Raw genomic sequence first — 11,842 nt, forward strand, 5'->3', positions numbered from 1 at the left:
TGTGTGTGTGTGTGTGTGTGTGTGTGTGTGTGTGTGTGTGTGTCCATTTTTTACTTTTTAGAAAGTATATTAAAAAAATATAATTTCAATTAATAAATTTGTATAAGGGCTAAATGAGCTAATGCACATTGTCGGTGCAAAATAATATATATAAATAACAATACAAATTATAACAATCTTCCAAACGTTTCGGTTCTCAATGGAATCATCTTCAGTGGATATTTAACTTACATTACAAATGTTCTTATCATCTTATTCGTCGTTAGATTAATGAAAAAATTCGTCGCAATTTATGCATTCGGAGTGATTCCCACTAAATCGAGTGACCTTGTGTAAATTATAGAGATTTTGGCTTAGACATTTGAGAATTGCCACCGACTGAAAAAAACGTTTACATGTTAACAGATTATAAAACTAATTCGAAATCCTATATAATATATAATTTTAATTTTGAGTGCGAATCATACCTACATTGTTAAATTTATAATGTCGAATTATAGGTACTCAATGTATTATTTCCTAATTTTTATAAATTGCTATTGCTTCTATATATCGTTGACTTAACTACCACAATATAGTTAAACAATTTAACTCAGAAAATGTATTTGACTCAAATTTAATTTATTATTTATTAAATGAATATATAACAAGAAAAGAAAGAAAGCTTTTAACAAAATTGGATCTTAAGTACTTTAAATAATTCTATGTGAATTTATATACTATCTGTGCAGTCATTTAAATTGCGCGCCGAATTCAATCTTCGATCTTCGAAATACAAACAGATCGAACTACAATAATAATAAAATTATTTACATATTTTAAATTTATCCAGCATTACTGAGATCTTTATAATATCATAAGCAACAAAATGAATAAATTGCTTAACAATTTAAATTACTATTACTACTATAATTCATTCGATTTACGTAATTCATCAATAGGTTTAAGACCGAAAACTAAAGCGAGCAATTTAAATGACTACATAGGTAATATATTCACATAGAATTCTTTAAACCATCTAAAATCCAGTTTCGACTGTTAAAGACTTTCTTTCCTTTCTTGTTATGTTCACATGTACAGTCTTAGAAACTCTTTACTAAATGTATATGTTAATAATGTATATGTTAATGGACTAAGTTTACTAATATGGAATAAGTTTATTTTGAAACTAATCACAGAAATGGATTGATTTATATTTTAACACACATGGAAGTTAGAAAAAAATAAAATTTTAATATTGGGTCGTCCGAAAAGTTCGTGCCGCAAAAGATTTAAACTTAATAAATGAAATTAAAAATTTAAATCTTCTGCGTTTCAATTTTCCTTCAAAATCGGCACGAACTTTCCGGACGACCCAATATAATACAAGAGATTACTTACTATTGCTCTTTTGATATGTAATATCAATATATTAGAGATCTAGCAGTATATTAGAGAGTTTGGTTACGAACAATTTTGTCAAAATCTTACAAGAGAGAAATGTTTATAACTGCCTCTCTGCATATATATATATACTATCTCATTTTAAAGTATAAGTTAAAGTAATTTATTTTGCGATAAATTCAGTTATTGCCAGAAATGGAAAAAATATACAAAAGAAATAATCGTATGCTTTATTAATGAAAATTATTCTCATCCTCTGTAAAACGTTAATAGTTAACATTGTGTTAACACTTTAATTATTTTCCTACATCACACTTATATTTTATTTTACAAGTAATATCTATATTTCTCTTTCGAACGATTTTGATAAAATTACTCGTGGTCAGATGTCTGTTGTAAGACCTTCACTCGTACAAAAGTTATGCCAAACAAGAAAAATAAATAAATATACGTTGCGCTAAACCGAATCATTTAACAAAGATAACAAATAGTTTCACGAAGGAATTGCGAACGTATCTTCGCATGTGCAAAACTGTAAAGCGGTGAAATGTACAGTGAAGAGAGCGGAATAAAATGCGAGCGAAAATGAAGAGACGGAAACGCGCACCGCTGCCACTTCGATAGGATCGTTAAAATTAACGAGCGTGTTCCAGCTCCTTGAAAGTGTCGCGTGCTTCTCTTTTTCTCGTACACCAAACGACCATTCGGCAAGTAAGTCATTTTCGGGGATGCGGGATATATGTTGAGCGAGGCAGAGAGAGTAATGTCACACCGATGATATCAAGACTGTAAAATGTTAAATCCGGCATTTTCAAAGATTATAGATACAATCTTAGATACAATGTAAACTTCATGACATGCGATTTTATACAAGTAGGCAGGTAAACACATATGCGCAAATACCGTAACATCGAAACGCTGGAAGTGCACCGTCACTGAGAATGTTAATTCGATGCAACGTCCAGGTATGCGTCAACGTTGAAGCAACGCGGCACAACGCGTTTCCTACAAAGTGTCGACTTCCCGCGGAATGCCTTAGAGCTATAATCTTGCTGCAGTTTATGTAACAAACAGAAATCATCTATTGGCGTGTTATAGTCGCATTGAAGTTAGTTTTAATAATCTGTGCGCGACTTCCTTGAAACATAATTCGTATGCGTGAATACGTTTAGTGAAATCTCTTCATTCAACGCATACGAACAGTAACGCATAAAGAACAATATAATTTATATTGTTCGTTAACCTTTAAGTAGGTAGGTAATTTAATGATATGCAAGCTAGGCAAGGTGCTCAAAACGTCTCAACAATTTTTTTATTTTATAATTATATTCTTTATTAGTATATTATGTTATAGTTATATTTATATTATATATATCCTTATGATAAAGAAATGTAAAAATAATAAACTTTACGACTTCTAAGCACCTGGATAATACCTTTTATTTTCCTTTTCCAGAACAATGTTCTAAAGAAAACTATATCTGAAGTGCTGTGGCCATACCATCTATTCACTTAAAGGTTAAAAATTCCGGCGCTTTACTGGAGCATTCTCATAACGCGTACTGCTTTCGCAATATCAATAAAAAAGCAAAGTCTCTTCGCGATAGCGTACTTTAGATACGGTAAAATCGCGTCGAATTGTGAATACAGTAGATTACAATAACTCACAATTATTTTACACAAACGCGAAATTCCTTGCGGTACTCAGAATAGTTTACTGCAAGAAAATTTATAATGCATCTATCGAAAATAATAATACACAAAAAGAGAATGATTGTTGGAGTGAAAATTTAGTTGAATACAAATTTGAAAATAATTTTGTTGAACTATCAAAATAATTATGTTGGACGCCCAAATATTAATAATGCTGCAAAAAATTTTGACATTTTTTTTGAGCAATTATTTTGAGCATTCTATATAATTATTTTAATAATTCAATAAAATTTTCAGAAATTTTCACTGTATCTATAACTAAAATTTTAGATTCTTTAACAAAATTATTTCTTCAATACATAAACCACATTTTCGAATTAGATTTTTGGAGTCAATACGAAACATCCTTTGTATAGTCAACTGATTTTTATCATCGCGTATGTTACATCAATTTCTTATAATATTTATAGATGGGGGTTAGAGGCTACGTTCTCTCGAAAACCTAACGATCCATGTGCGTAAAACGAGACTACCCCTACGTCAGTTGGAAATCCCCACAAATTAGGGTGCACGCAACCGAAGAAAATGTATGTGCACATGTGACGGTAGGTACACATTAAAAAAAACATTTTATATTTGTGTTAAAAAACAGTCGATTCAAGTTCTAATTAAATTTTATGTTAAGTTGACATTCAATATTTCTTAAAATAATACAACTAGATATGAGCAAATGAACAAATAATAAAAATATTTTTTAAAATGTAAATTCTAAGATAAATAAATAAAATGTGTTAATTTAATATTATAAATATTAATTTTAATAAAGAAAATGTGATTGCTTACAAATTGTCAATGTTAAGCTTTTTGTATTAATTTTTTAAATGATATGTTACTTTCTAACATATTCATCATCTGTTAGATTTAATATAAATTTTATAACAATATATCAGGTCGCAATGAGAAACGGTTGTATTACGGGAAAAGGTCCATTTTTATAAGCGTATTACATACACGCATTTTTATTCTGTATACCCTGCTCACGAGTTCAGATTATCGATTCGACGTTCGGGTCCGAGCCTGATATACCTGAAAGATTTATATCTTTTTTCTTCGCCTTATGTTAAGAAATGACAAAGGGAATTATGGCGGCAAATGCCATGTGACTATCTGAAATGACCCTTCATGAAGTTACGAACTTATCTCAAGAAAATTAAGGCGCGCACATAAATGTATGAACAAAGAACAGAGAACGTGATATTTATATTTAGTATTTAAAAAGCGAAATTGAACATCTCTAATTATCTATAATGAGAATCAAACTCTTCGTTAATCCCGTAGCTGCACTCTAAAAAATATCGATATGGATTTAACATCATGCGGTATCTAAAAAAATACTATGTTGGTGATTAATATTAATTAACATAACGAGAATTACACAGATACATATAATGTTAAATCTATATCAATATTTTTTAGATTTTAGAGTTTTTTCATTCGTCGCGATGTCGCTTCTTTGCGAGTTAAATATATAAAGAATACAATTCATCTGTAATTCCAACAAAAGAAGAACACGTTCTCTCGTATCTGACGTTCTGCAGATTTAGAGATAATTTATAATACTTCAGAGTTGCTATAATTCCTGGATTATCGAGAGTAAGATCTTCGTGAACCGATGTTGTAAAAATCGCGACAAAATTGTATCGCGCTCTCGTGAATACGTTCACAAATTTAACAAATCGAGAAACGGCACATCTAAAATTCCGAAAATCTAAATTTCAACCTTTACATTTCAAATATGCGACAAAAGAAACGATAAATATCGATTCGAAGGCAATTTAATCGCGAAGATGGAAGAAGAGAGAATCGCGACGTTAAAGGGCCATCGAGACTGTTTCTTTCAGCGATTCGACACAAAGCACTCAGCATTGTTCACTCCATGCAGCTAAAAGCATTCCAAAGCGAGGGCAAAACGTACGCGAAGGGAAGCGCCCAGTGTATGTAGGTTAAAATTCTGTTGATGTACAGCTCACACGTGAAATCACCTTTTCCTTCGTCCATGTAACGTCATCTTCTCTCTTCTCTCTTTACACGCGCGTATATACGTGGTCCTCTCGTTTCTTTTCTTTCTTTCTTTCTTTTTTTTTTTACATCGTCGGCTTCTCGTGCCTCTGAAACGACGGGAACCAAATGGTGGGGTTAATGCGAGTACACGCCACGGGGTGTCGACCAATTTCCGGGTTCAACTAACGCACTTATCAGACGGCCAGAAAGGATCTTGAGAGGAAGACCTGAGGGGAGGAAAAATAATTGAGACGTCCCTCTCTCGTCACGGTCAGAAAAAGTGACGAGGTTGCAAGGAAGGAGCAGCGCGGTAAAAAGTAAAATGAATTTTAATCTTCTATAATCACGAGCGTACGCATCCTAATTCGGCGGTGAGAAACCCAACAGAGATTACTGACGGATCAACAGAGAGTTGCGAACTCTCGTTCTGGTAATTGGAAAGTATTCAGTGGAGATGATACCTCCGGTGGCATTCTCTTCACTCTCGAATAACCTCAGCCGCGAATTAACCTTTCGTTCATGCTGTAACGTAAATTTCCTAATTCCTCTTTTTACTTATCCGTTAAAAATGTGCAACTTGCATTTCGCGCGAAAGTCAAGATAAAGCGTTCATGAACGGTCACGACGAGCTACCGCTTAATGAATTAGCCTACTGAATTAGACAGTCATAACCACGGGACATTTGACTGACGCACCTGTCATCGCGGTGATCGTCAAAGAGGCTTCGGTCCATTTAATTGGGTCCTTCACCAAGGACCCAATTAAATGGACCTCAAAGACCGCGATGTGAAGAAATTGGGAAGGGAATACAGCTGTCGCGTGAGCGCGTTACGACTTCTTTGAGATACTCTAATTAGATTCCGTCGGAGGACCCAAAGAGCAATTACCAAAGGCGTCGTCGATGCCGCGTTACGCGAGCAGCAACCCGAATCTCTAAGTCTCGCTTTGATCGAGTTTCGGTGGAAGGAATCGGATAAGGCAGAAGATTGAGAGCACAGGGAGGCGTTGTGCGTCTTCGAAGATTCATGACACTTTCGAATGCGAGTATGTGCTAAACGGAAACCGAATGCGAGTGAGATATTTTTACGACGCGGTGATATGTGCGCTTTCGTCGCTTTGCATTACTCGTTAAGTATATGCAGACCACACGGTCAATGAGATACAATTTTTGCGAGTGCATTATCCGGTACAGTCTGCCATCAATAATTATACACAGAAAGAAAGATTTTGCTGAAATATCTAAATGTTAAGATTGAAAAGAATTGTTTAGGATTATTAAAATAATTAATAAAATATTTAAAAATAATAAATATCAAAGTGTCTTTAATAAAGACTCCAATTACTGGCGAAGGTTAAATACTTTAGCAAAACTGTTTGTTCCATGTAAGAATGTATTGTGAGTGAAGGTGTGAGAATGTATTGATTTATTGTAATTTTTATGTAACTTAACATACAGAATAATATGGGAGGAATCAAGGCAAAATATTTAAAATTCCTTAAGACGCTCATAATTATGCCGGACGTCTCCGGATAAAAAAAAATCTTCTTAAAAAAAAAGCGGACAGGAAATTTTAATCAGGATGCATTAACGAACTAAAATTCCACTAAGGTACGAGAGAGCTATGAGATTTGGCGAGATGCTTCCCGTCGTCTTATCCTATCAACGCAACGATTATCGTCGAATCTATTCCGAACGAATCTACACTGATCGCGAAAGATTGCTTGATGTAAGTACCAATGCAACATGATACCGTGAACTCCTTCAGCGAGCCCTCCAAGGTATGACGCAGTGACACCGAAAAGACGTCACCGACATTGCAGCGACGGTTGCCGCATCGAATATCTCGGATTACATAAACCTAAATAATCCCGTGAGTCATTCTAATTCTGTCCGGTGGGATTGCACCGCTTTCCATCATTCGTCAATGTTCGTCTCTCCCGCTTCTCTACCTATCTATCCAACTCTTAACTCTTCCCCTCTTTGCACATTTTCAGCTTTCATCCTACCCCGTTCCCATCCCGCCGTCTGGCGTACAAATAGCTGCGACGCGTGTGTCGTCTCTCGCACACACGATGGCCCACTTTTCCACGTGGGTCCCGAAATTAGAGAGTGCCCGACGAGAGCGCCGTTTGCCTATTCATTTTCGTCGCGGCCAACGCGCTGATTTCCTAACATCTTTCCCAAATGGCACGCTCGGTACTATCTAATTAAAAACTCCCTAGAGAGAGCAATAGAATAGAGAAACTTTCACGCCTTTTGTCCCGCATCGGCAAAATGCGCGTAAAATATCAACAATTGCATCCTCGCGTATCTGACAGTAATGTTAGATATTTAAAAAAGTTCACAATGTGGATCGCGGATATTTTTAACTATAAGATAGAAGGAGAGAAAAAGAAAGAGAGATAATCATTAACTAAAGAAAGATATTCATTAACAGGCTTGTCTAGGACAAGCACTCTAAGAATATAAAAGACAAATAAAAATAAAAATGAAAAAAAAACCGATAACGAAATAATAATTCAAAATAAAAACGAAAAATACGCAAAATCAAAATTAATAAGGATACAAATTATGTATAAGAATTGAAAAGGTAACAGAAAAAGTTAACGTAAGTAAAGTCAAAAACTAATTCCAGATACTAGTCCAAACCAGCCCTTGCTGTCGGGCATACAACGGAAGAGCTCACACTTGAATGCAGAAAGAGAAAGAGAGAGAAAGAGAAAAGAGGAAACATAAAACGTTTCTGATTCACGGTGTTCAACCTTTGAAACAGGTGAAATATTGAATGAATTGGTTAATTAAGAAAGATTACCGTTCGTTATGCAACGCGACACGAAGACTGCTACAATGTTGTTCCGTTGTGTATTTTTGACCATGGCCGACATGAGCTTCCCTTTTCCGGCGGGAAACAATCATTGAGAAAAAATGATTTTTTTGGCCCGGTCAAAGAATACATAAATAACGAAATGTCCGTGCACGCTATATTGCGTGTCGATGCAAAAATGCAGCGATGACTGGACGCTAAATACATTGCACGATTTAACGATAATGTGACCGACCATATTTCGTTCGATATACAATTGCGTCGGTGTAACTACGGTCGTCGGATTCACTAACTGTCCCAGATATTTCTATTCACGGTCCATTTTCACGAGACAACGATGATCAACCACGTGTCACGGCCTCGTGTGCGAGGTCGCAAGTAATGGGAATCGTTACGCTTTAGCTGCAACTTCAGCGCAGTCAGGGCCGCAAGCAACCAGTCGCGAATAAAAAAAAAAAAGATAAAATGGAGAGACAGTCAGATTGAAGACTCGTTTCAACGTCGATTAACTTTAACCTTACACAACCTTACATCGAAATCAAACTCTACTTTTTTGAACAAGTTGAAGGAGAAAAAGAGTACAGTGAAATTATGAGTTAAAACCAAACGAGGTCGATGAAATCGTGCAATAAATTGCGCTATCAAACTCGGAATTACCAAATTATAGTCCAAGTAATCTAGATTACAAGAGAAACAAAACTTATTGTTAACTATTCAAACTCAGCATTAAATGACGTTCATGTAAACGATTCTTGATTTTTTAAGCCAGATCATTCAATAAAACTTTCAGTATAAAATTATTTTAAAACGAATGTAACGGAACATTAAATCATACTTTTAAAAGGAATGAGTTCAAATACATCCCTGGCGCGTTTTATCAGATTCACACATTGGTATAAAAGTACCGACTCGGCGCTATTCGAGAGAAATTGCTAAACAGTCGCGTGCAACGATGACGAGAATGGTATTAGTCGTGATGTTAATACTCTTTTCAATCTCCAGTGTAAACTTCGTCGATTCTCTGCAGGAGAGCCTAGGAAAATTTCTGGGGGTCTTTGGCGCGAAACAACAGTATAGAATTATTCATATTGCTTCTTAACGCAAAAGAAAAGAAAGAATATTTTATCACCTATTTCATTGTATAACGACATGATTTTCCTTTTCAGAGTACGAATATCCGAATTGCTAAATCAGTTGTGCAATCAATCGCAGGGTTCCAACCTGACGATACGTGACGCTTGTTACGGTTGCTTCTATCGTGCCAGCATCTTACCACAGGGTTACTCCATGTTAGTAGCCATGTCCACGTGTGCCAACACTTATCTCAACAACACCAGCTACGGTCATTGTCAGGCCTATTTGCAAGTATGTGAAACTGTTCATTCATTTTATTCTCTAATATATACGTTTCGTAATTTTCCTACAAATTTTACAATTCGTTACGTCCCGATTTTTCTCTAGAATGTGACCAGTATGCCCGATGCACGAAGCCCTACGATAATATATTGCTCATTCTTAGAATGCATTCGTCAAGTCAATAAGAACAGTTTGGTAAGATTGAACTCTGAACTAATAGCTATTAGTCGCGTTACTCGATACGCTATTCTACGATTGCCTCTCCCTGTGCTTCATCACAACGTGGTGAAGCCTCCTTATGAAATGCTATTCATTTTATTTTTCTGCTCATATTACGCACGTTATACGCACGCATCCACGAATATCTTTATTTCTTTGGTACTAATATGTACATACAATCTAATATTTTAGAAAAGAGCCATAAAATATATTTACACTGTTAGATATCAAAGACAACCCAATTCTTTGAGTTAAATAACATTTCGTTATTTTTAACTTCCATATATGTCACAGTGTAAATCAATTTATTTCTATGGTTGAATTGCTTCAAAATAGACAATTAACATCCATATTAACATAAGCATTTAATAAATAATAAACTAAGTTTGCATCAAATTGAATATACATTCTCATTAAATTGTTTAACTCCATTGTTTTATTCAGATTAGCAATATATTAGATAGAAGCAATGACCAATAGACATGATAAAAATAGCTCAAATTGGGTATAACTTGACTTTATGAATTTAACAATGTAATATATTATTTCTCAATAATTTTAAACTCTTGCTTATTAACCAATTTTTCATTTATCTATATTTTTGATACTCAATAATATTAAAAATTATGATATAAATATTGTAAATACTATAAATAAATAATAAAAAAACACCTATTATAAATATTATCTAGGCTATAGTCGCAAGAGGTGTGCCACTGTTGCGAGGAGCAGCATGGCAAATTGAGCAGCGGAATTTTTTTAAATTTTTGAAATTTCTACGGAGGGGCGTCTGCATAGTAAGAGAAACTATAACTACTACGACCAGTCCAGTTAGTCCATCCATTGATCCGCGCCAGGATCTCTAATCTTCATATTTTCGAGATATAACTTTCTTCCTCGTTGGAAATGCACCGATATCTCTGCGATAATCGCACGGTCCTGAAATGTTTCGCGCACGATTCTCCGCGAATTCTGTAAATTATCTGTATTATATATGTATATATATATATATATATATATATATTATACAATTCTCTCTCTGCACGATGAGTACACTTAACCGGATTCAAATTGCAAAATCTGACGCGAGAGTGCGACGAGCGCAACGAATTCCCCATTGATGAATACTTTTCGTAGCTCAGGGAATGCGTTCGCGAAGCTTCAACAGTGTTCCCTAACATCAAGAATACCTACATCAATCTTACGAACACGCAGCTTGTGCAAATATTCATCAACACCACCACCTGCGTGCTGGCGAAAATTCGTTGTTCCTACGTGAATCCGGTGACCGGTGAGCTTCAGGACAGTGACATAGTCAACAAGTTGCATCTACCTTCACTGAACGCCTTGCTAGTCAACACCGACTACGACATCAGCATCGTGCAGCTGCCGTTCCGTTCCGGCAGCGTCGATGTGTGCACTAAGTATAGAAACGTCGAGCAAGCGACTTGGCCCAGTGTCGTGTGTTAATTTACAAACAGAAATTATATCCAGCCAAGAGAGGCAGCTGGTATCCACGACGCTAAATGACGCGCGGGATGATTTTACCAAGCAACCGTTGCAGAATGAGATTACCGTGTGCCGTTGTTCCTAATAAAGATTTGTTTCTGTTGGCGCTAACATTTCGATCATTTCTACCTCCTGGTTTCGCAGCTATTAATACTAACGCACAGCGGTTAAACGGCACGTGCCAAGGAACAACACATCCGCATTCTTAAGCAATGTCTTTTCCAAGAGTTGTTTGAATTCTGATTCGTGAAGAAAACAAATTTGGTTGGATGTACTCAGTTCGCATACACTGGTGCTCATTAAAACGTTGTACACAAATTGATATAAAGGTATCTATTTAATATATAAATACACGAAAAAAACAGTTTTGCTAAAACATCTAAAAATTTAGTTATATATAGATTTAAAAATAGATTTTATTGAAAATAATTACAAAATAATTACGTAGGACATTCAAGTTGATTGCTAGAATATAAAGACTTTTTATACAGTATATATACTTAAGTATATAATAACTTTAATAAATCCTACATAATAAATCCTACATAATAACTTTAATAGTTCAAAATTATTTTAAAATCTACATCTACATATATAGCTAAATTGTTAGATTCTTTTACTTCAACAATATCGTTTTTTTCATATACAAGTTAAATCGTGAAATTATTAATGCATTTTATTGTACTGTTCGATAAAATATTTATATAATATTTGCACTTATCTTTTTACTTTGCATACTTTACACTTTATCATAAATTTCGTTTACAACTCAGCTCGATTTACACCGAATATATTAATACAACATCGATTTATGAAACTTGCCAATCACAGTCATT

General features: G+C 34.8%; 1 protein-coding gene across 1 annotated transcript; it reads left to right on the plus strand.

Moving 5' to 3' along the window:
- The first annotated feature begins 8,874 nt into the window (after positions 1-8,874).
- On the plus strand, positions 8,875-11,107 carry LOC108689675. Its single transcript, XM_018196546.1, has 4 exons — positions 8,875-8,993; positions 9,089-9,287; positions 9,384-9,473; positions 10,635-11,107. The coding sequence occupies exons 1-4, from the start codon at positions 8,875-8,877 to the stop codon at positions 10,965-10,967; spliced, it is 741 nt and encodes a 246-aa protein (XP_018052035.1). The 3' UTR covers positions 10,968-11,107.
- The last annotated feature ends 735 nt before the right edge of the window (positions 11,108-11,842 follow it).

The sequence above is a fragment of the Atta colombica genome, unplaced genomic scaffold (assembly GCF_001594045.1).
Source record: "Atta colombica isolate Treedump-2 unplaced genomic scaffold, Acol1.0 scaffold274, whole genome shotgun sequence".
NCBI classification, from domain to species: domain Eukaryota; kingdom Metazoa; phylum Arthropoda; class Insecta; order Hymenoptera; family Formicidae; genus Atta; species Atta colombica.

What these genes read in the sequence shown, in the direction of transcription:
- LOC108689675 (XM_018196546.1), top strand. Translation starts at nt 8,875, where the DNA reads ATGACGAGAATGGTATTAGTCGTGATGTTAATACTCTTTTCAATCTCC. An exon ending in ATTGTCAGGCCTATTTGCAA is followed by an intron (nt 9,288 to 9,383) that starts GTATGTGAAACT and finishes ATTTTTCTCTAG; the next exon opens with AATGTGACCAGTATGCCCGA. An exon ending in AAGTCAATAAGAACAGTTTG is followed by an intron (nt 9,474 to 10,634) that starts GTAAGATTGAAC and finishes TACTTTTCGTAG; the next exon opens with CTCAGGGAATGCGTTCGCGA.